General features: G+C 57.3%; 1 protein-coding gene across 1 annotated transcript in view; it reads right to left on the reverse strand.

Annotated features, from left to right (window-relative positions):
- The window catches only part of NOTCH3 (notch receptor 3), a 31,135-nt gene extending 15,695 nt beyond the window's left edge, over positions 1 to 15,440 (reverse strand). The window contains 21 exon segments of the mRNA XM_045549459.1: positions 46 to 178; positions 661 to 845; positions 1,267 to 1,414; positions 1,518 to 1,719; positions 2,022 to 2,247; positions 3,293 to 3,448; positions 3,910 to 4,023; positions 4,214 to 4,365; positions 4,444 to 4,636; positions 5,093 to 5,203; positions 5,311 to 5,544; positions 6,066 to 6,179; positions 6,411 to 6,524; positions 7,135 to 7,320; positions 7,407 to 7,562; positions 8,349 to 8,582; positions 8,670 to 8,792; positions 8,877 to 9,215; positions 9,298 to 9,440; positions 12,573 to 12,651; positions 15,323 to 15,440. Coding sequence (XP_045405415.1) covers positions 46 to 178; positions 661 to 845; positions 1,267 to 1,414; positions 1,518 to 1,719; positions 2,022 to 2,247; positions 3,293 to 3,448; positions 3,910 to 4,023; positions 4,214 to 4,365; positions 4,444 to 4,636; positions 5,093 to 5,203; positions 5,311 to 5,544; positions 6,066 to 6,179; positions 6,411 to 6,524; positions 7,135 to 7,320; positions 7,407 to 7,562; positions 8,349 to 8,582; positions 8,670 to 8,792; positions 8,877 to 9,215; positions 9,298 to 9,440; positions 12,573 to 12,651; positions 15,323 to 15,440 — 3,460 coding nt within the window.
- Between the last annotated feature and the right edge of the window lie 9,115 nt (positions 15,441 to 24,555).

A 24,555-nucleotide genomic window follows, 5' to 3' on the forward strand; every position in this document is an offset into this window, starting at 1 on the left:
AGACTCAGGATCCCAGCCTGTCTCCCAACCCTGACCCTGGCATACCCAGCGTCCCAGGGGGACAGGAGCAGAGATATCGAGCCACGAGGTCAATGCAGGAGCCCCCATGCTGGCAGGGCTGGGAGGCACACTCGTCCACATCGTCCTCACAGTCATCACCAGTGTAGCCAGCAGGACACTTCAGTGGGGCAAGAGAGGGATCCAATCAGCTCAGAGGGACACAGACACACCTGGACCCACCCCGTGAAGACACAGAGAACCCCAGCACGAAAGGGCACACACCAAGAGATGCCCCGTGTGCAGGACACATACACTCAGACACACCCAATGCCGAGGGACACACACATGCCAACACACAGGTAAAACAGCCAGATATCCACCCCTAGACACACACAACCAGGGATGTACACTCAGATACACACAGAGACATATATATATATGCACCCTGGAAATAACAGAAGACAGAGGCACACCCAACCCAGACAGACACAAACCATATCTACCCAAAGTGACACCCATGAAGATATATCCAGAGTCACAAAAGCAAAAACCCAGACATGTCTAAAGAGAGACATATCCACAGACACACAAAAACATGTGCCCACATGCACTCAAGCATGACAAGCTCCTCTTCCCTCTCCCTGGGGGGCACCCCCTTACCTCACACACATAGCCCCCCATGTAGCCACGGCAGGTGCCCCCATGCTGGCAGGGCTGGGCCAAGCAGGGGTCCACCTCCTGCTCACAGTGGCTACCGGTACGGCCCTCTGGGCACACGCAGTAGTGGGAGTTGTCCTCATCCACGCACTGCCCACCCGCCTGACACAGCCGTTCCAACCGCACCCCTGCAAAGAGGAGAGTGGCATCAGGCGCAGAGGAAGCCACACACCCCTTTCTGCCCACATCACACACATCACCCACCATCCCTGCTGGCATCAGTCCCCAGGAGCTCACCCACACTCCACTGGATTGACACACATTTCCAGCTGGCAGAATCTCAGTCACCTGACACACACACACGCCTTTGATGCTTACACCAGATCAGTCACACACCGCATTGCACTCACCATTCCAGCTGTCTCATGGTGACAGACACACACACCATCCTGGCCAGTTGTCACATGGTCACACACACTCAGCCACCCACGCCACCACGCCCATATGCTCTGTGAACACCCTCATGAAGCTCACACCAGCAAGAGGTACATGCACACTCCCCCTCCGGGAGCCCCTCACACCGGGCCATTCACCCCCCCACCCCCTCACCTATTTGGGCTGCGGCCTCCCTGCAGGGCAGGCTTCGGATGTCACAGAGGCGGCCGCTCCACCCCAGAGGGCAAAGGCAGTAGGCCCCGGTCTGGACACAGTGACCTCCGTTCTGACAGGTTGCGCTGCTGCACCAGTCCACCAGCGTCTGGAGGGAAAGCCTTCGGTGTCGCATTCCGGTCCCGGGCAGGCGCTGCCACCCGGAACATCCCTCCAGGCTCCTCCCCCAGAGCCCCAGTCACTCCGCCCACCTGGCACTGGGTGCCAACGAAGCCCTCGGGGCAGGCGCAGCGGAAGCCAGGGTGGGCGGCGCTGCAGAGGCCCCCGTGCAGGCAGGGCCGTGAGAGGCAGGGGTCGGCCTCGTACTGGCAGTGGGCGCCGGTGTAGCCAGGGCGGCACAGGCAGCTGAACGAGTTCACGCCGTCCACGCAGGTCCCGCCATTGAAGCAGGAGCTGGGGTGGGGAGGGGAAGGAGAATACAGGGGAGGGTGGGTCAGGCCCTGCCCCCTCCCAGGCCCCGCCCTGGCTGTCCCTTCTCGGTCCTAGTAGCATTGGGGATCTTCCACTCTCTGACCCTTACGCCCGGGTACTTCAGCACTAAGGTGGGAGCCAAGTGGAGGCTCCGCCCCCTCTAAAGTGACTTCCAAGCCCCATCTGTCATCAGAGTCCTGAAGTGGGTGCCAAACCAAGGACCCCCTCCCCTTCTTCTCCCCCCACTCCTTCCCAGGCCCCATGGGAATAGAGGCCCCGCCCACCTGGGGCTGCAGTCGGGCAGGTCCTGCTCGCAGTGGAAGCCTCCATGGCCTGGCGGGCAGGTGCAGGCGAAGGAGGCCACGTGGTCGGTGCACGTGCCCGGGCCGCAGGGGCTGCTAAGACACTCGTCCACGTCGCGAGCACAGCGTGGGCCAGCGAAACCAGGGAGGCAGGAGCACGAGAAGGAGCCCACGCCGTCCTGACACGAGCCGCCATTGAGGCAGGGGTCTGCGGGCAGGAGGAAGGTGGTCAGCCCATCAGCCCAGCCTGACTCAGATATGCCTTGCATAGAGTGGAGCTCAGGAGGAAACCAAGTTCAATTGGGAGGGGACACTATAGTCACAGGGATCAAATTCTGTCCTCTTCTGTGGCTTTACCCCCTCGCCTATCAGGAAACCTCAGCTATGTGGAAGACGAAGAGTGTTGGAAGAACAAAAAGGTTCCTTTGAGCTGCCAGGCAGATGCTGCTAGTTGTGCCTCCTCTAATTCCTGAGCCACGCACAGACCTGTGCTGGCCAGTACAGTGGCTGCTAGACACATGTGGCTATTGAGCCCTTGAAATTGTGACTGAATTGACGCTGGGCATGGTGGCACATGCCTGTGGTCCTAGCTGCTAGGAAGGCTGAGGTGGGAGGATCACCTGAGCCTGGGAGTTAGAGGCTGCAGTGACCTATGATGGCACCACTGCACTCCAATCTAGGTGACAAAGCAAAACTCCGTCTCTAAAGAAATGACAAAATAAATAAATAAATTTTTAAATCTCATTAATTAATTTTTATATTGATTACATGTTGAAATGATATTTTTATATATTGGGTTAAATAAAATAGGTTATTTTCTATTTCATAAATTAAATTTTAAATATATGAAATGTAATATCACCTGTTTTTTATTTTTTAGTGTGGCTACTAGAAAACTTAAAATTGAATATGTGGCTTGTGTTATTTGTCTATCAGACCCGTTCCTGGAGAATTGTCTTGGGGCCTTTTATCTCATACTTTGCATACAATCTTAACTCATTTGCTCTCAGAGACAGTACGTAGGCTTCAGAGCCAGACAGATCTATGCTCCAAGCCCAGCTCATCCCCTTACTCATGGCATGACCTTGGACAAGTCACTTAACCTCCTTGAGCCTCGGTTCCCATATGAATAAAATGGGAAACGTAAGAGAGCTGTGAAGAGGAAATGAAAATGCAGTGCTGGCACATAGTTCAACCTTGGAGAATGTGTTCCCTAGAGCAGCACTCCCCCCCAAGAAATCCCCTGCACTTACTGGGGTCACAGTCATTGATGTCCTGATCGCAGGAAGAGCCAGTGTATCCCCCATGGCAGGTACAGCTGAAACTCCCTGCCAGGTTGGTGCAGGTACCATGGGAGCCACAGGGTGAGGGGCCAGCACACTCATCTACATCCTGCTGGCATCGTGGGCCTGGGAGTGAGGAACAAGGTAACACCTAGGGTTAGAGGGTGCAGGACAGGGTCTGAGGGACCTAGCACTCCGGAAGAACCTGCAGACCAACATGTGCAAAGGTAAGAACAAGCCATGCTGTCATTTGCTACTGGGCATTTTGCATGTGCTTTTCCAGAACTTCCTCTTCTCCATCTCAGTGGGTGGTGAATGCATACTCTTAAGGACTGTTCCTCCAAGAAGTTGTCCCCAAACCCTCAGCCTCAGTCCTAGCATCCCCAACCCCACATCCTTTCCTCTTCCCCAGAGCTGGTCCACATGGGCTACAAGTGTCTGTGTCCAGCTCTGTCCTTTCCCAGAAGGAAGCTCCTGTCAAAGGCAGAGCTGGGGGTGAGTCCCTCTCTGGGTCCCCAGCATCACCCAGTATGGGACTGGGAGCAAAACAGGTGAAAAGGAGGAGGCAGAAGAAGCAGCTGGTGTACCTTGCCAGCCAGGGGGGCAGGAGCAGACAGTCAGCTGCCCAGGGGCAGACTCACAGTGGCCCCCATGCTCACAGGGGTTCAGGGTACATGGGGACAACAGCTCACACTGACGTCCTGTGGGGAGAGCAGGCAGAGTGAGAAAGCCTTGAGGGACTCCCCATTCCCATCTCCCTCCAGGGTCCCCACCTTCATCCCCACCTCCCAAGCTCTTGGGGACAAGGAGGAAAAATAAAGAGCAAAGTAGAAAGGAAATGAGAAGGATACGAGTGCCAGGAGGCCTGGGGAGGAAAGATGGGGCACACACCCTGGACACCAGGGGGACAGGTGCAGCGGAAGCCCATTCCATCACTGGTGCAGGTGCCACTGGCCCGGCAGGGCTGGGACTCACAAGCGTCTCGGGCCAGGCTCTGGCTGCAACGGGGGCCACTCCAGCCAGGCTCACACACACAGCGGAACCTGGCAGGGGAGGCAGTCAGGGCTGGCAGGTGGGCCAGGGAGAGGGACACGTTGTCAGAAGTTGAGGAGGGGACTCACCCGCCAGGTGCATCGTGGCAGACTCCGTGACTGCAGGGCTCATGGGCACAGGGATGGCTCGTGGGGAGGCAGAGCGGGGGCAAGGAGCCGGGTGGGCAGAGGCAGCGGAAGCCATTTTCTCCATCCACACAGGAGCCTCCCTCGCCGCACGGGCTGGACGCACACTCATTGATCTCCACGTTACAAAGGGGCCCTGGGGAGCACACAGGCAACGTTGACCCAGGACAAGGGCGGTGGAGCCCACTGGGGAGGGACAACCTAACCCCATTTAGCACATCTACACACCTGAGCAAGGACAACTTCTTTCTCATAACGCATCAGCTCGTATGCAAACTAGGACAGCCACCTCCTCAACCAAGAGCTGCCATGCCCCAGATCAACCCGGTCCCCAAATTTACATGCAGTCACTTTCATTTCCACCAAGGATTACTTTAACACCATTGACACCATCTACACTCTAGAATAATCTTGAGCGAAAATGGAGACAATCTCATACCCACGTGCTGAGAGAGCACAACCTCAGGGCCAAGCATGGACACTCTCGTTGGAAAAGAATGTGCAAACATAACAGCAACACTCAATCATCAGAGATGGGTGACTTCACCCCCATTCTATAAGGACCCCCTCTCCATGGCAGCCGCTTGCCCACCTGTGAAGCCAGGCTGGCAGACACAGTCATAGCGGTTGATGCCGTCACGGCAGACTCCAAAGGTGCAGGGGTTACTGGCACAATCATCGATGTTCACCTCGCAGTTCACACCTGGGGGAGGGGAACATGGCAAGGAGTAGCCACCGCTGTGCCCCATCATTCCCAAACCCTGTGTCCCCCTCCAGGCGTGCTGTTCCTGCCCCAGCCCCCAGACCCACCTGTGGTGCCGGAAGGACAGCGGCAAAGGTATTTGTCCACCAGGTCTAGGCATTTGCCCCCATGGCGACAGGGCTGACTGCGGCACTCATCCACCTGGCTCTCACAGCGCGTGCCCGTGTAGCCTGGGTCACAGGTACATGAGAAGCTGGCAATGCCATCCACGCAGCGACCGTGGTGGCATGGGTCTGGAGAGCAGTCGTCCACGTTGTGCTCACACAGCGTGCCCTCAAAGCCTGCGAGGGCCAGAGGGTCAGGCTCCACCCACTTGCCAAGGGCCTGCCCACAGCTGTGGCCATGGCCCAATCCTGCCTCTGCTCTATCTCAGGCCCTGCCCATCAGGAGGCGGGCTCAATTCAGGCCCCGCCCCTAGCTTGCCTCCACTAACATCCCGCTCCGAATTCCAGGACTCACCTGTGGCCAAGACTCTCCCAACAGTGAAATCCCACCCCTGACCCTGGCCCCGCCTCCAGTCCTTACCCAATCAGCCCTGCCCTGCCCTTGACTGGCGATGGGAGCACCTGGGAGGTGCCTGGGGAAGGTAGTGGGGATTAGGCCTGCTCCCTCCAGTTAACCACCCAGCCAGACCCTTTGGCCCCACCCATATCTTAGATCCATCATTGGCTCCACCCTCAGGCTCTGTCATTGGCCCTGCCTGAGTCCTGTCTTGTTGCAGCCCCGCCCCCAGCACCCCCCTCCCTGTCCTGCACTAGCCCCGTTTCCAGATTCTTGTTGGGCTATTATCAACCAGCCTCACCCTCCGCGCAGCGGCATTCGTAGCCATCCGGCTGGTCCACGCACTTGGCACCGTTCCTGCAGGGCGTGCTAGCGCATTCATCCACGTCCAGCTGACACGTGGACCCGCTGAAGCCTGGGGTGGGGAGTGGGATGACCACAGGCCCAGATAGGGTCAGAACAGTCACCCCTCACCAGCCCCGCCTTGTTTGGGTGGGAAAACCCATTTACTTGCATTTACATTAATTTCAATGTTTTTCATAACATGTGGTTTCTATTATAAGTTATCAGCGAGCATGGTCTTATAGGATTCCACTCTGGAATCTGCACAGACACGTCTTAAGGGCCCCTGTCCCAGGGTCCTCACCCGAGGGGCAGGTGCAGCTGAAGCCGTTGACTCGGTCCTTGCAGACGCCGCCATTGACACACGGGCTACTCTGACACTCATCGATGTCCACCTCGCAATAGGTTCCTGTGAAGCCTGGGGGCAGAGCAGGGGAATTAGGGGAGGTGGGATGCTACCCTCCGGTCTGAAGGGGGCTCCACAGGGGAGGTACTCCCCTTCCGACTCATAGACAGCCTTGGCCCCACCCCCAGCCCAACCTTAGAGGCAGTTTTCAGCCACAGCCTGGACACTCACCCAGCTCTGGTTCCAACTGGTCGAAGGCTCATGAGACTAGACTCTATGGGCCTTCAAATCATCTTCTTTCCCCATTCCACGGACTATGCCCTGCCGTCATCCCCGAGCCCGAGGGCCTACCATAACCTTGTGCCCTGCCTCAAGTCCAACTCAGCCTTAGCAGGAAGTTGCAGTCTCCATCTTAACCCCACGGCAGCCCCGCCATCCTAACCCCCCTTCCCCAAGTGGGTCCTGAGGCCCAGACTCCCTCCCAGCCCATCTGAGGTTCCAATGACTCCATTTGACCACACCTCACACAGGATTCTGCCCTGGCCCTGCCCCCCCACGTCATCCTGGGCTTCAGTCCCTAAGGGTCCCACTCCAAATTTAAATTCCACCCTATCCTCCTCCCTGCCCCATGTCCCTGGTGGGGTTTCTCTCAGGACCTGCCCTGGCCACGCCCACCACACACCTGACATGCAGATGCAGGTGAACTGGCCTATTCGGTCGAGACATGTGGCCTGGTTGCGGCAGGGCCCCGACAGACACTCGTTAACGTCGGTCTCACAGCGTGGGCCAGTGTAGCCGCGGCCACACTGGCACAGGAAGGAGCCCTGTGTGTTCACGCACCGGCCCAGGTGCTCACACGGGTTGGCGCCTGCAGGACAAGACACAGTCGGTGTGGGTGTGGCCGGCCGAGGCCCTGCTGCTTCCCTCATCCCTGGATGGTGGTGTCCCCCTCACCAATGGAGCACTCATCCACATCTTGGTCACATGCTCCGCCTGTGAAACCTGGTGGACAGGTGCAGATGGCCCGGCCATTCACCGGGTTTGTGTCACAGATAGCATCCTCATGACAGGGGTTGCTGACACAAGCATCATCAAGGTGACACAGAAGGCCTGGGAAGTGGTAGGCAGAGGTCATGGACAAACCCTCAGCTGTGCCCAAAGGTCCCACACCCCTTACATGTTGTGATTTGCAGTGGCACGATCATAGCTCACTGCAGCCTCCAGCCTCCTGAGCTCAAGTGATCCTCCTGACTCAGCCTCCCCAGTAGCTGGGGCTACAGGTGTGCCATAATGCCCGGCTAATTCTTCTATTTTTTGTAGAGATATGGTCTCACTATGTCGCTCAGGTTGGTCTCGAACTTCTGGCCTTGAGCAATCCTCCCTCCTTAGCCTCCCAGAGTGCTAGGATTACAGGCGTGAGCCACTGCACCTGGCCTACCTGCCACCTAGATTCAACTATTATTAGTTTAATCTATCAATCTTTTTGTGTGTGTGTGAACTATTTGAAAATAAATCGCAAACATTCACATATGGTTTTAAAATCTATTGACTCTTTTTTTGATTATAAAAGGGCTCCACCCTCAAGCCTTCACTCCTGCAGTACCCACTGCTGGGCATGCCCTCCTTCCATTTCCAAGTCCACTTCCTAAACACCTCCTCTGACCATTGCCACTTGCAAAGGTCCCCTTTCTTTCTAGGTTACACTTCCCAGGAGCTCCCATGACTTCTGCCCTAGACCACATGTCAGCCTCCTCCCAGGCCTCTCCCAGGTTTCCCCTTCACCCTAAATCCAGTCTCCAGCCTAATCTTTCTAACATTCAAGTCAGACTCTATCATTGCCCCCACTCAATAACTATCAATGGCTCCATGCTGCCTACAGGGAAAACAGCCACTCACCAGTCTTGCCCATGGGGCAGGCACAATAGAAGGAGGCCACTCTGTCATGGCAGGTGGCCCCATGGAAGCATACAGCCGTGGCACAGTCATCGATATTCTGACTGCAGCTCTCGCCTGTCCAGCCATTGACACACACGCAGCTGTGGCCACCCAGCGTGTTGAAGCAGGTGCCTCCATTGTGGCAGGCATTTGGCTGCAGCTGACACTCATCCACGTCCTCCGTGCAGAATTGGCCTGTGGCACACAGATGCACCAGTTCAGCCACCTGCTGCATGGCCACCCAAGGTCTGCCACCCAGCCCCCTTCAGCTCCCATGCCCACCTGTCCACTCAGGAGGACACTGGCAGTTGTAGGTGTTGACACCATCCACGCATGTTCCTCCATTGAGACATCGGTGTCCTGGACAGTCGTCCACATTCACTTCGCAGTTCTGGCCCTCAAACCCTAGCACAGGAAGAGGCGGGAGGAAGATAGTCACTGCCAGGCTTGTCTGCTGTCCCCAAGCCCACCTGAGCACAGTTCACTCACCAGGAAGACAGGCGCAATCGTAGGTGAGGTCGCCACTCTGTCTACAGGTTCCCCCATTACGACATGGAGAAGGAGCACATGGCGCTTCGGGGCTCTCACACAGTGGCCCTGCGTAGCCAGCTGAGCACTGGCAGCGGAAGGAACCAGGCGTGTTGAGGCAGGTGCCACCGTGGCGGCAGGGCCCACCCACCCGGCACTCATCCACGTCACTTCGGCAGCTGCGGCCCTGGTAGCCAGGCGGGCAGGAGCAGGTGAAGCGGCCATCAGCCCCTACTGAGCACCGGGCACCATGTGCACAAGGGCTGCTGAGGCAGGGATCCGGCAGGGAGCAGTCAGGGCCTGTAGGAGCCAGGACAGGGTGAGCTTGGGACTGACCACACCTTGCCTGCCTTGGGCTCCCCTCCAGGCTCTGCCCTCTCACCTCGGAAGCCGCGGGGGCAGCGGCAGGAGAAACGGGCAGCGCCTGCCACCACTGAGCTCTGGCAGACGCCACGGCCAGCACAGGGGCCTGAGTGGCAGGGGTCTTCCAACTGACACCGCTCACCCACCCAGCCTGGTGGGCACCTGTGGACAGAGATGGATTGGTGCAGGCAGCACAGGGCAAGATGTCCCCAGACACAGAGACACACACAAGGCAGGCAAGAAACACACAGGAAAAACAACAAAACAAAACAAAACAAACAGCAAACACACACACACATTCATTCATGCAATGGCTATTTACTGAGCACCTACTATATGCCAAGCAATAGGAATATAGCAGCAAACACAAAAAACGTGGTCTCTACCCTCTGGATCTGCATAGCCAGGTCCAGGCAAAGAGAACATACACAAATGACAAATTAACATACAACATGCCAACAGGGGGTGGTGAGATGCACAGGGGACCATGAAGGGTGGGGTGAGTTGGATGGCAGCCTCCAAAAAATCACATCCATGTCCCAGAACCTGTGACTATGACCTTATTTAGAAAAAGGATCTTTGCAGATGTAAAAGATTGTCAATATAAGATCATCCTGGCTCATCCAGGTGGGCCCTAAATCCAACGACAAGTGTCCTTATAACAGACAGACAAGCCAAGGAACACCTAGAGCCACCAGAAGCCAGAAGAGGTAGTGAAGGATTCTCCCCTGTAGCCTCCGGAGAGGCTCTGCCCACACCTTGATTTTAGACTTCCAGCCTCCAGAATTGCAAGCCGGTAAATTCCTATTCTTAACGCCAGACAATTTGTCACAGCAGCCACAGAAAACTAACATACAAGCCAGGAGGAAGAGTGAAGGAGGGTGGGGAGAAGAGCTGGGTATTATATTTTCATAGACAGAAGGTGAGGAGGGGGCCATGAGGCTATGTGTGTGGAAGAGCATTCCAGGCAGAGTGAACATCAAATGAAAAGTCTCAGACTCTCAGAGACAACCAGCCAGTTGCACACAGAAGGACACACCAACTGGACCCATTGGGCTGGCAAGCACTCAAGGCACAATCCACGGTCTCCCACGTGGATACGGGGACCTCCGGCTCACATGGACAGACGTGAGGACTTCCACAATCCCTGGGACACATATGGCCTCCCATGCGGGTTTGGGGGCTGGAGAGGGCACCACCCTTGGTGCTCTTACCTTGGAGGGTGGTCCTTCAACCGACAGCCCCCCCCCAAGCCCACCAAGGCAGCCTTTGAGTGTGGGAGAAATGAGATTTGCGGGGGTTGGTCTTAAGATTGGATATCTCCAGGGGGCACTGGCGGGGTCGGAGGGAGGGGCTTGGAGAAGCGAGAGGGTCCAGGCTCCGCCTCCGACGTTGCCAACCTTCATCCCATCCTCCGGCCCCATCCACCGCCCCTCGGGCCTGTCCCCTCCCTCCTGCTTCTCCTAAACCGCTGGGACTGAACTCAAGCAGGTGACTCAGTCTTTAGCGTCACCCACAAGATCGCCCTCCCCCCGCCTCCACCCTGGCCCCCAGCGGAACAGGTCGGGGCACGGCCGAGCACGGGTGCGAGCGGCGTTAGCGGCGGAAGCCAAGCTCCCAGCCCTCTCCCCAAAGCCCGCAGGGCGACGACCGCGGCCGCGACCGCGCCAGGAGGGGGCGCGCCGTGCCGGGCGCGGAGGACCGCGGGTCCCACCTCCAGGCAGAGCGCGACCCGCGCGGCCCCCTCCGGACGCCCCGGGCGGGTTCCCACGCTCCGCGCCTGGCGCCCCCGCCGACCGGTCGGGCCGGTTCCAGCCTCAGCCCGCGCCCCGCCCCACGGCCGGATCTTTGGGGCAGACGGAGGGGTGAACGCAGAGTTGGGGGGGGTGTGCAGCGGGGGAGGCGAGGACTAGAAGACAGAGACAAGAACTCAGAGCCTACTTGGGGAGAGACTTGGAGGGGTCCATAGGTGTGGGGTGACAGTTTGAGGCATCCTTGAAAGGACATGAATATTTGAGACCTTGAAAGAGGTTGGGAAGGGGTGGGGCGTAGGGAGCGGTTCCCACAGCCCAGCTTTGGGTACTGAGCCCGCTCCACTCCGGGCGATCCCGGCTCCGGGCGCCGCGCATGCCGGTGATTCACCTGTTGGGGGGGCGGGGCAGCCGCGGGCGCATTCACCTGTCGGCAGTATTCCAGGCTCGGAGCCGCACTGCGCAGGCGCCCGACCCCAGGGCTCAGCCTCCCAGGTGAGTGGCTCCAGGTAAGGTCACCCTTTCCCCCAGCCCACCATCTCAGACCCCCCAACTCCTAGGAATGCCCCCTTAGCCATGCTGAGCCTTCCACACAGGTGAGCCCAAGTGCGGCTCCAGCCAAAGTGCGTGCGTGTGTGTTAACTTCAAAGGGGCTCCTCTGGCTCTAGAGTCACCCCAGACCTACCCAGCTTGGGCCTCACCCAGTGTCTGGCACACATGATGTTGAATAAATGAATACATGAATCAATTAATGGCTGCTGAGTGAGCTGCTATTACTAATTATAGCATAAAAAGAGCCAAGCAGTTCCCATAACCTTGAGAGGTTCCCCCGCATAGATCCTATTTCCTGTGTCCCACCAAATAATACTATGTATTGAGCACTTAATACATACTGAGCAGGTGAGCATGTCATATGAAGAGTCTCATTTAATCTTTATAATCCCGTAGGAGAAGTTCTTACTGCCCCATTTTCCAGATGCAAAAACTGAGGCTTGGAAAGCTAAGCCAGGGAGAAGCACTATTTCATAGATGCGGCAAGGTTCAGAGAGGGGAAGTAAGTAGCCCAAGGTCACACAGCAAGAAAGTGGCAGAGCAGGACTGTATTACAGGCCTCCTGTGGCCCCCTGCCCAAATGTTGAGATACAGGAGGATGCGGATGGTGTCCTAACCCCTGCCAACCCACTGCCATCAGTCCCTGAAGGTTTATTGGTTGAATAATTAATACCTGCCTCATTAGGGGCTTAACACGTGACTTCACATGGCCAAGAACTCTGTGAAGTTGGGATTCCTGGACCCATTTTCCAGACCAGGACACTGAGACTTAAAGGGTTTAATTCCCGGCCAGTCAACAACATGACGTAGGATTTGAACCCAGGCAGACTCCAGAGCCCCTGCTCAATTTCCGATGGGGAAACTCGAGAGGCTGCCCAAGCCACACACATGTAGGAAGAGTGGTAAAGGCATCGTGGTGGATGCAGAGGCAGAGGAAGACAAACCGCCTCCCCACACAGGGCCCACTGATGGCTCTGAGCCAGGCACTCACAGGCAGGCAGCCTCCCGGGAGGGCAGCTGGGTGCAACGGCCTCCATTTGCACACGGGCTTCCGTCCAGGCAAGGGGGGGCTGTGGGTGGAGGGGGTGAAGGAAGGTGGGGATGGGGGGTCAGCCAGGCACCCAGGAACCCCAGCCTGGAGTGACAGACCCCCTCCCTCCCTCCACCAGGCAACAGCTGCACTGGGCTGGGGTGTCTCTGCGGGTGCAAGGAGCCCCCTCATCCATGGTTCCCACGGTCCCCCACCCCAGGCCCAGCTGTTGGGGCTGCAGCTGTCCCTGCCAGCTCTAGCCCTGGGAACCACAAGGCAGGGGCGGGCAGGAGGAGGTGCTGACTTGTGCCAGATGTGGGGGCTCGGGAAGCTGCCCAGCTGCCTGAGCTAAGATGTATAGAATGGGGGAATGCCAAGGTAGAAAATGAGGGTGCTGAGTGTTATAGGATGGTCTGGGGCAAGGACAGAGAATCCTGGGGTCATGGGTCTTCTTTCCCCTGATGTCGGGCACCTACTTCAGCTGGGCAGGCTCTTGGGAGAGGGGCCAAGGCATGTACCTACGAGTGAGCACAGAATTTCCAGGGGCTGCCAGCGCTGGCTGTGGCAGGATACAGTGTGTGTGTGTGGAAGGGAGGGGAGCTGGCACAAGACATGTGCTGCCCTGTCCAGCACTGCCATCCCTGAGGGCTGTGTCCCCCTGGGGTGTGGCAGAGTCTAACTGTCCTGCCAGATGGGTCAGGGGTGTGGCTGGGTCTGAGTTAGTGGAGAATTGTGTGTTTGCGGCCAGGTGTGGGGCCACAGTGTGTGCATGTGTGTATCTGTGTGTGTCAGAGAGAAAGATGGTAAGAGGGAGGGAAATTGAGAAAAACAGAGACAGACAGACATAAAAGAAGAAACTAGAAGCAGGTAGAAGGAGAGAAGGAGACAGAGAAGGGCAGAGAGAGAGAGATAGCAAGGAGAGACAGTGAGAGACAGATGAGTTGAACTGAACGTGAGAATGGGTCCACATGGCATGTATCCCCTTCCCCATGGGACAGGTGGACAGGAAGGACACTGTCCTCTACACACAGGGGGATGCGTGCCATGGGCTATGTACTCATGTGTGTGCCAGCGTCATGCTTCCTGTGGACTTGGGCATGCATCTGTTGTGTCCCTGTGCAGCTAAATGAGTCTGTACATGCATGTCACTGTGAGTGTGCCTGTTTGTGTCTGGACTGCATGCCCATGCAGTAGGTGGACAGATGTGTGCTCTGTATGTGTGCAGGCTGCGTGTGCTGTGTGTCCACATATGTGAACTGTGTATCTGGGTATACGGCTCTGTGTCTTTGTGTGTGACCTGTGTGTGCACTGGTGGGTGTGTATAGGTTGGATGTGCCTGTCTGCACGTGTGAGCTAGGACTAGGCATGTCCCAGAATCTGTGTCTATGGGTGTCCGAGTGTGTACAGGCAGCGTGTGTCCCAGGCCTTGGTCTAGAGATGCACATGATGTGTGGTCATATTTGATTGTGTGCCTGCACGTCAATGTGTGAGCTGTGTGCGACTGGGTGTGTCTTGTGAGAGCCAGGTATGCACGTCGGCCTGCGAGCTGTGTCTGTGTATGCGTGCACGTTTGCATCTCTGTATTTGTGCGACCCAGAGCTGTGTGTGCCAGCGAGTGTGTGACAGGCCATGTGTGTATGTGCTGGCCCCGCGCGGGCGGCCGCTACTGCCCAATCCTGCCTCGTCGGTCCTGGCTGGGGCTGGGCTGGGGAGGTTGTTCCCTTCCGCAACCCCCACCCTGCCCAGAGCGGAGCCGCAGAGCAGCGCCCGGGACCCCTGGCCAGGGCCCTCGGCCCGCGCCCCTCCCCCGCCAATCAGGCCTCCAGTGGCGGCGGTGGGGGCGCCCCCGCAGCCCCAGCTCCAGCCCGCCTCGGGTCCGCAGGTCCCGCTTTGTCTGGCAAAGAAAGCGCGAGGCTGGCCGGGGGGAGGGGGTGTCTAGACGGCGCGGCCATTGTCCTGAGCGGGGGAGGGGAGAGAGGAGAGGAGGGGCGGGGGGCCCCCGGCCGGCTGGGGAGGGGCTCGGGCGTCGGGGAGGGGGCGCTCGAGCCGGAGGGGAGCACGTGGGCCCTCGCCCCTTCCCCTCCCCGCGTTGGGGTGGGGTCCCAGGGCCGCCTAGTTCCTGCCGCCCGAGGAGCGAGCAGGACTGCAGTGGGGGAAGTAGGGGGGGCGCGGACACCGCTGTGGCTCCAGCTCCGGATCAGGATCCGGGTCTTGCCGCGCTCCGGCCTGGGAAGTTTTCTCCGAGTTCTGAGCTCCGAGAACTTCGCGCCCCCTCCCCGCCCCCCGCTCTGCCCAGCCCGCCCGGGGTGTCGGGGGGAGGGGGGCGCTTTTGTGCAAGGGGTCTCTGGCTTAGGGGTACTTGGGTCCCAACTGTACTCTTTCCAGGACTCCAGGCAGGAGTGGGATGGGGGCGAGCCCCGGAGTCTTAGTACACCCCCGATCTTGAGTCTCGGATTCCCAAACCTCGAGTCCAAGTCACGGACTCCTGGACCCCTTCCTCTACGGCCTCAACCGTTCATGGGCCTCTGGGGTCCTCCCCATTCTGAGTCCCCGGGACCCCCAGGACTGGCACGCAGCCCCCGGCTCCTGCCCCGACTCTGATCCCTGGCTCCCAGGACCGCCCCCTCCCCCCGCGCCCAGCCCTGGACTTCGGGGCTCCTGCGCTCCCTCTTCCCCGCCCCTGTCCCGTCCGCCAGGTCCCGGCCCCTCACCTGCAGCCCCCGGCCCCGCTAGCAGCAGCAGCAGGGGCAGCGCCCGCACGGGCGGCGGTGGCAGCGGCTGCGACATCTGGCGACGGCGGCGGCGGCGGCCCCGGGCCCCGGGCCCCATGGCGGCCGGCCGCGACCCTCCCCTCCTCCCTCCTCCCTCCTTCCCTGGGCTCCGGGCGCGTCCCGGGCCAGCCTCCGAGCGGCCAACTTCGCCGAAGTGAGGCAGTCGGGCCGCCCCGCCCCCAGCCCTCGGCGGCTCGCCCCGCCCCGGGGCCGGCCCTGCGCGCCCCCGCCCCCCGCCGGCCTCCCGGGGTCCCTGCCCACCCTCCACCTGCACAGCGTGGGACCCTCGGACCCTCGGAGACCTAAGCCGGCCATGCGGTGAGATGCGGCACACCCAGCTTCGTGAACACCCCCACACCTCCACCCTCCTATACATGTGCAGAGCCAGGACAAAAACACAGACCCCCAAGAAACCCCCAAAACTGAGGCCAGGCGAGTCCGGAGAGGCTCATGAACACACAGCTACAACGCACAAACGCAGACCCATGCACAAAACTGCGTGGGGACTCGAACATCTGAAACACGCGCAAACCTAAAACCCAGGCCCAGCCAGGCCCGAAGCCTAGGGTGTCTTTGCAGCCTCAGAGCTCGGACACACACTAGGAGTCTCGTGCATGTCTGTGGGTGCTCACACACACATCCCTTCTCACTCTCAGCCCTCTCAGGAAAGCAACCCCCTTCCTCCTCACTAACCTGTGCGACCCTCAAAGATTCACCGTAGCCCCCCAGCCCAACCCAGTACCCCACACAGCTTTGTCACTCAGCCAATCTCGCTCTGTTTGATCAATTGCCTTTTCCCAAATCATTCACGCTGCAATGCCTTCCTGCAGCCCCCTCTGTCCCTGTGGAGGGATGGGGACCCCAAGTCCAGCCCTGGAGAAACCCCCAATCTTGGGGAGCACAAGTCCAGCATAGTGACTCCCAACACAGAGGGCTTGGGGCTGGGCTAGATGTAGTTACAAGGTCACGGAAGGGCACAGCATAGCTGGTGAGGCTTCTGCCTGTGAGGGTTATTTATTTGTTCATGCATGTATTCAGCAAGTATGATTGAGGTCCCAGCTCTATGTCTGTCTCTGTTCTAGGGATTGGTGGTACACCTCACCCCTTCTAGAGAGAGTTTCCCAGAGGAGGCTGCAGCGTCTCAGCTCTGAAAGATGAACTGGAGGAAAGACATCCCAGGAGAGGGACTGTCCCGCTCCCAGATGAGGGGGCAGAGTCATGAGAGAAGTGTCCAAGCCAGGGGTCTGAAGGAGGAGACACAAGCCAGGCTGACATCCTGGTATCTGGCTAGGTTGGATGCAGGGGTGAGGTGCTGAGTCCGAGGGGGTCACCCACAAGGCAGCTGAATGCTGGGGTTGAACGTGGAAGATCTGTCTGAGTGGGAGACAGTCACATGCATGCCCCAGAAATCTTCAGGCAATATTTTAACTTTTTATTTTGAAATAATTTTAAACATAGAAAGTTGCAGAAGAGCACAAACAACTTGGATAAGTCTTTTGTTCAGGCCAGGTGCAGTGGCTCATGCCTGTAATCTTAGCACTCTGGAAGCCTGAGGTGGGAGGATTGCTTGAGGTCAGGAGTTTGAGACCAGCCTGAGCAAGAGTGAGACCCCATCTCTGCTTAAAATAGAAAAAATTAGCTGGACACAGTGGCACAGGCCTGTAGTCCCAGCTACTCGGGAGGCTGAGGCAGGAAGATCTCTTGAGCCCAGCAGTCTGAGGTTGCAGTGAGCTATGATGATGCCACAGCACTCTACCTGGGGTGACAAAAGGAGACTCTGTCCCCCCCTCAAAAAGCCCTTTGTCCACTCTCCAACCACCCACACTTTGCCACATTTGCTGTATAATTATATATATATGAAATATGCATATATATATCCATTTCCTTGGCTGAACTATTTGAGAGCAAGTTGTAGATATGATGTTCCTTTGCTCCCAGTAGTTCACTGTGTGTTCCCTAAGAACAAGGGCATTCTCCTACATAAACATACTACAGTTTTCACCCCAGTCCATATTCAAAGTTCTCTGATATGTTTTACTACATGTTTGTTTGTTGGCCCAAGATCTAATTCCTGGATCACAAGTTGCAACTAATCATCATGTCTCTTGGTCTCCTTTAATCTGAATCAGTTCCTCAGCCCTTCCTTGTCTTTCATGACAATGACATTTTCTGGAGAGTCGAAGTCAGTTGTTTTGAAGACTGTCCATCAGCCAGCTGGCCTGTTGGTTCCTTGTGGCCAAGTTCAGGTTGTACATCTTTGGCTAGAACCCCAGAAGCGATGCTGGGTCCTCCCCAGTGCATCCTATCAGGAGGGACCTGATGTCAGTTGCCAACATTGGTGGCGTGCAGCTTTGATCACTGAGGTGCTGTTGGCCAAGTTTCCCCACTGTGTGAATATCCTGGTGCCTGTTAAACTTTCACCTACTGGTTTTGGCATTTATTGATGATTTTTTTAAATGGTGGTAAAATTCACATAACATGAAATTAACTATTGACTATTTTAAAGAGTACAATTCAGCAGCATTTAGTACATTCACAGTGTTGTGCAACCATCACCTCTACTGAGTTACAGAACACCTTTATCTTCCGAGATGGAAACCCTGAACCCATTAGCAGTCCCTTTCCATTCTCCCCTCTTCCCCCAGCCCCTGGCAACCAGTAATCTGCTTTCTGTCTCTGTAGATTTTCCTGTCCTGGACATTTCATACAAATGGAATCATACAGTATGTGGCCTTTTGTGCCTGGTCCCTTTCATTCAGCACTGTGTCTTCGAGGTTCATCCACATTGTGGCAGGGACCAGTGCTTCATTCCTTTTATGGCTGAGTAATATTTCATTGAATGGCTACACCATTCACCCGCTGATATTTTGGATGAGTTTTTAAATTTTTTATTTACTTATAACTTATTTATTTATTTTTTCCCACCTTGATTTCAAGGATGATTTATTTTCTGTAAAGATGGAGGGTCTTGCTATGTTGCCCAGGCTGGTCAGTGATGACCTCTGGCCCTGCCCAGGCTGGCAGCTAAGCCCAGCCCTGAGAGGCCGGAGCTGAGGAAGCAGTGTCACTCCCGTCCTATGGGTGCAGCCCCCCTCTTTGAGCGGGGAGCTATCTGCCCATCTTATGGGCACAGCTGCACAACTTAGAGAAGAGCAGTGACTTGCTAGAGGCTTTCTAGAAGAAGAGTTGAAATTGGAACCTGAGCCTCAGTGACTCTAGGCCATATGGAGTATAGGGGTGGGGTAGGGGTTGGGCAGAGAAAAAGATAAAAGTTGCATAAGAAGGGGCATACAGTGACTCACAGCGATTGTGCTGAGTCAACAGGCCCATGGGGCAGGCTCAGCTCAAGTCCCGCCCCCATGCCGGTCACCCCAGGAGGGAATCCAAGTTCCCCCCACCAGCCCAGTTTTCAGGCCTCCAGGGTTGGGCCTCACCTTCTCCAGCCCCATTAAAACCCCCATCATCACACAGTGTCAAACTCCACCTGCACCCTGGCAGCGTAGCAGCTCATGCCTGTAATCCTAGAACTTTGGGAGGCTGAGGCAGGAGGATCGCTTGAGGCCAGGAATTTGAGACCAGCCTGGGCAACATAGCAAGACCCCATATGTGCAAAAAATTTTTAATTAGCCAGGTGAGGTGGTAAGAATCTGTAGTCCTAGTTACTCAGGAGGCTGAGGCAGGAGGATCGCTTGAGCCTGGGAGTTCAAGGTTGCAATGACCTGTGATCATGCCACTGCACTCTAGCCTGGGTGACAAGGTGAGACCCTGTCTCTAAAAAACATAAAATAAGACCCATCTGCATCCACCAGGCCTCATGTTCTCCTGGCCTTTGCCTGGGCTCTTTCCTCTGCCTGGGACACCCAACTGGCCTGAATGACCCTTTTGATTCCTCCTCAAGCAGGAACTCACAGCAAATGTATCCTCTCCAAACATGCATTTTTCTTCTAGTTAGAGGGACTGCTCTGCTGTTTCTCACACACGCCATCCCTTTGCCTATACTGGTCCCACTTTCTGGAATGCCTTCCCTCCCCCTATTCCTGTTTCTGGTCACCTCCTATTCATTCTTCAAGGGCCCCACTCCAGGAAGCCCTCCCCACCCCCAGGCCAAGCCCCTCCACATCCCTGAACCCTCCCAGTGCCCTTTACTTCAGCTCAGCCTTGTTCAAGGGGTTAGAGTGCTTCATCGCCCCTCCAAAGACTGGGGGCTCGATGGGTGCCAGGCAGAGGATGAAGCTTCTTGAGGGTCCCAGCAATCCCTGGCAGGGATTGGGCATGAAGCAGGAAGTGGCTGATGGATTTGGGGTACCCAACCCAGAAGAGCTGCGCCACGGGGCCCAAACCATTCTCTTCAGTACCATTTTTGGGGTCTGTGGGTCCAGAGAAAGGTTTGGGGATTGAGGGGCAAAGCTAGGGCCCTCAGGGAAGGGCAGCTCCTCCCATGGACAATCAGAGACACGCTTTTCTGCTGGAATGGATGCTCTAGGAGGTGCTGAGCTCCTCGTCACAAGGAGCAATCAAGGAACCTGGATGCACTGGGTGCAGAGTGAGATGAGACAGTATTGGTGACAACACAGGCTAAGGATGGCACGGGGGAATGGAGACTAAAGGAACAAGCACACATCTACAAAGCACCCACTCAGCAGAAGGTGGGGTCCCTGCTCCAAGTTCCGGCTGCTGCCCTCAATCCATGGTGGCAGAACTGGCCCAAGTTGTCTGGATCCCCAGGAGACAGGACAGTCAGAACAACCATTCCCACGGCCTTGCACCCCGCGGCCACACAATTCCCAACGTGGTGAGGGTGGGCTTGAGCCCCCTCCCCTTCCCCTGCTGGCTGCCTTGGCCGGGAACTGCATTTCTCCTCAGTGAGCTCAGTCCCTGGGGACTCAGGACCTGGGGCCAGGCCAAGACACAGCTGCCGGCCCACTGACCAGGAACCTGAGAATGTGCCCTCAGCCTTTCCTCCCAGGACCGCAGTCCGCCCTCTGTGCGGAAGCTGGGGCCAGGTCCCCTGGACACTGCCTCCCTGGCGCCCTCCAATGCCAGTGGCACAGCCCCTCTTCACTTTGCCAGTGCTACCACCCTGTCTTGCAGCCTTTGCACAGGTTGTTTGGACCGCTGGGAGCATGCTTCCCATACCCTAAAGTCTCCTTTCACCTGACTGCTCGCTCACTCTGATCCTGTGGCTCTTCTTACCTTCATTCAGTCATTCAACAAACACTCATTGGACACCTACTTGGTACCAGGCCCTGTTGTACATAGAGGTGACCCAAGACAGAGCTGGTTCCTGTCCCTGATGGGGCAGACATATGAAAAACAAGAAGGTGAACAAGTAAGAACCATCGAGACAAGAGGGTTCAGAGGAAAGGAGAGATTTCAGCGTGGGGAGGCCAGGAGAGGCCTCGCTGAGAAGGGGATCAGAGTTGAGACCTGAGGGAGGAGAGAAGCCTGCAAGGGAAACAACCAGGGGAAGGGTGTTCCAGGCAGAGGGAACAGAAAGTGCAAAGGCCCAGAAGAGAAATGGGTGGCTGGAGAACAGCAACAGCGAGGCGACCAGAGTGCTGGGTGCAGAGTGAGCAAGGGGCAGGAAGTCAGGGAAGCTGGTGGGGCAGTGTCCCAAGAGGCCAGAGAGTCTGGGATTCTAGCCCAAGCACAGTGGAAGCCACTGGAGGGTTTTAGCAGGGGAAGCTGATCTGACTTAGTTCGTAAACAATCACTCTGGAAGTTCTGCCTTCTCCCGAGGGAGCTCTTGCTGGTCTTTCGCACGGCCTTCTCTGGGCTCCTTCACTGGCCTCCTCCTCCTCCTCAATCAGTGCTCTGACCCTTCCCCATGATCCTGCCAGCCTCCCCCATCAGATTCCGAGCTCTGTGGGCATCTCCCTTGGTCAGCGCTGAATCCCCAATATCTAGCATAGAGCCTGGTGCCCAGCAAGTGAAATAACTGTCAGTTGAATGAATGAATCAGGAGCTGGGACCTGAATGTACCCAAGGCCAGCTCTTGAGACCGCCCCCCGGGCCACTCCCTGTCTGGACACGGATACATCCAGCCACCGTTAGAACAGGGGCTTGGTCAAGGGAAAAGATGGGGTCTTGGGGGGGGGTGCTTCCCAAGGGAGGGGACGTGAGAACAGTTGGGAAGAAAGGGAAACAGAGGGAAGGGAACCCACTTCAATGGAGCACTTGCAGCTCTGTCTGCAGATTGGGGAAGGGGAGGAGGGGAGGCTGTTCTCCACCCCTTCTAGGGGAGTAGGGTGTGGTTTCCCTGCTCCAAGACCCTGCATTGGATCTGATGCCCTGTCCTCTGTCCTGTCCCCCTCAAGCTCTTGGGCTCCAGACCCCACCAACCTTTTGTGCCCTGGCCTCACTCTGGACTTCATGTTCTCTTGCTCACCTCCAAACCATGATGCTTTGATGTCCCCTAACTGCCTGTCCTTGCCTCCCTGGGCCCAGAAGCTTGTCTTCTTTCCTGTAGGGGTGGCACTTGCCACCCCCCAACTCCCTTTCCTCCTACTTCAGAGAAGGGGAGGACTCCCCTGGGCTTCCATGACCTCCTCCTTGAGCCATAGGTTGAGGTCTCTTCCATGATAAAGTGAAATCCACAGTGAACGTCCATCTCACATCTGCCCAGTCCCAGCTCTGCACCTCCTCCCACCCCCAACTCCATTCTTCCCTTCTCCACTCACTCTGTCTCCTGCACAGTTCTCGTCCTCTGGCTTCTGGGTGGGTTTGGCCAGTAGGAGGCACTGCCAGATGACATTGGAGGAAAGTGAGAATGGGACATTCATCCTCCTGGATCACTCCCTGTGGGGTCACCTCAGCTGGCTGTATCCCTTACCCAAAGGCTCTGTCCACACGACTCTCTCCCTGAGCTCTGCTAACATCCTTCCTTCCCCTTGCCCCAACAGGAACACAGAGATGGTAACGGCTCTCCACGGGTGCCTGCCCTGGGTTCCGCGCTAACCCCTGCTGGTTTTCCCAAACCCTGCCCACCCCACTATATATAGTCCCTGTAGCAAACCTGTCTCAAATTACCCTGTTTGAATGTGTCAGTTGTTTCCCCCGGGTCCCCAACCAGGGTCCCCGTCTTCCCCTCTGCATCCCCGTTTAACCTCACTCAGAGTATCCAAGCCCTCCATCCTCAATCCCAGCTTTCCTTCCCCACGACTTTGGGATTTGCATGACTCAGTCCTCTCACTTGATGGCTCAGCAGCTTTTGACGCCACAAACTATACCCCTGCTCCATGACACTGCCTGGACCACGCCCATCCTCCTTCGAGCCCTCCCTACCACCCCCTCACCAGCACCCAAGGAATATTCCAGACACACAGACCTGTCTGAGACCCTCCCCCGCTGGCACGTGAAGCTCTCGACCTTCCCACGTCTTCCTAACCCAAACTTCCCTCCCAGTTTCATGGAAACCCTAAATCATCCATGCGTGGGAGGCTTCCGTGGGTCGGAGCACAAATTTGCAAGGTTCAGCTCCAAGGCCACCTCCGCCAGGCAGCCTTCCCTTCCTCCTGGCCGGTGAGTGCCCCTCCCGGTTCCTTGTTCCACCAGTGCCCGACCACACCCTGCTGTCCGCGTCTGTGACCCGCGCTGTCTCGCTCGCCCGTCCTAAGGTGCGGGCGTAAAGCTGGTGGCAGGGGCAGATGAATGAATGAATGAATGAAGTGACGGAAAATGGTCTGGAGGCAGGGGCTCCGGGCAGGGAGATTGAAAAACGCCGGTTCTAGGGGAAGTCCCAGCCGGAGCCCTCGAGAGCCCAGCTCCCGCCTGAATAGATGTGTGCGCCAAATCCCTTGGCCAGAAGAAAGGTGCGTCCGGATTGGCTCAGGCTGGGGGAGGCGGGCCTAGGTCGAGCCGCGAGTTTCTATTGGCTCACTCATCAGGACTCTGCCCAATCAACGCGATCGCTTCCTCCAGGGGGCCCACCCGCTTCCCTCCCGCCCGCAGCCGCGGAGGCGGAAGAGGGCGCCCTCTCATTACCCTAGCAACAGTCAGCGGACCCCAGTCGCCCGGGCAACTGTCGCAGGCCTCCCGTCAGCCTTTGCGTGGGCCCCTCCGGTCACCCAGACAACCGCTACCCGTTCTGGTTAACCATCAACCCTTCCCCCGTCACCCTGGCAACCGTCGCCAACCCCACCGCCCCCTGGACGCCGTCGTCATCCTGTACGCAGGCCTCCTCGCCCCCAACCTTCACCTCAGGCTCCGGGGCCCCAGGGCCCCAGGCTCAGGGATCCTCCGCGCCTCCCGCCTGTCTGCTCGTCCCAGAGCGGGGGCGCTGCTCCCACCCTGGCAGGGGGCCCGGTCCTGGGGGCTGGGTACCTGCTCCTTGGGGGCCCAGGGCCCGCCCTATGCTGAGGCCGCACCCAGCCCCCCGCCGGCCTCCGCTCACGCACTCTTGCGTGGGACTGTCCGGCCGCCACAGGGAGCTCTTCAAAATGCAAACCATGTCCCTCCCCTGCTGAAAACCCTCCCCTGGCTTCCCTGGAGAATCGAAATCAAACTCCTTGCAGTCCCTGGCGGTCTGGCTGTGGCGTCTTCTTCCCAGGGCTCCTCGCTCGTTTTGCTTTCGCAGGGCCTGCGGGCCTCCACGTTATTACTCCAATAGCCGGGCTATTCCCGCCTTGGACCTTCCCATTCACTGCTTTCCACTCCCCCTTAAAGTGCGTCCCCCCAAAAGCTAGGGTCCCTCCTGTGCTTCCTCAGGGAAGCCTTACATGGGCCCTGTCACAGCTTGCATGGGAGAAAGGCTGTGTCTTTCTGGTTTACACTCTATCCCTAGAACAGTGCCTGGCACCTATGTTGAGTGAAAGGATGTTACTTTGGGGACAAGGGAGGAGCAAGGGAGGGGGGGAGCGACCAGCAGGCAGGCCCATCCCAGAGACAGGAGAATGCATTTCTCTGATCCCCTAGGTCCTCACGCTGCAGGTGATGAATGACACTGTCCCCAATGGCTAGGCAGACACCAGGGAGATAGAAGTTGATGCTGTGACAAGCCTGGAGTTGGGTGCTTACCCTCCACTTGTCACCCCCTCATTTGGAAACTGGAGCCAGAGGCCACCAGAAAGTCAGCAGAAAGTGCGGCTAATTTGGAGCAGAAGATTCCAGGAGCTGGAAAGGCAGCCTTCAGATCACAGAGGGACATTCTGGGAGCTGGTCTCTTCCTACGCTGA

The sequence above is a fragment of the Lemur catta genome, chromosome 1 (genome assembly GCF_020740605.2).
Source record: "Lemur catta isolate mLemCat1 chromosome 1, mLemCat1.pri, whole genome shotgun sequence".
Classification (NCBI taxonomy): Eukaryota; Metazoa; Chordata; class Mammalia; order Primates; family Lemuridae; genus Lemur; species Lemur catta.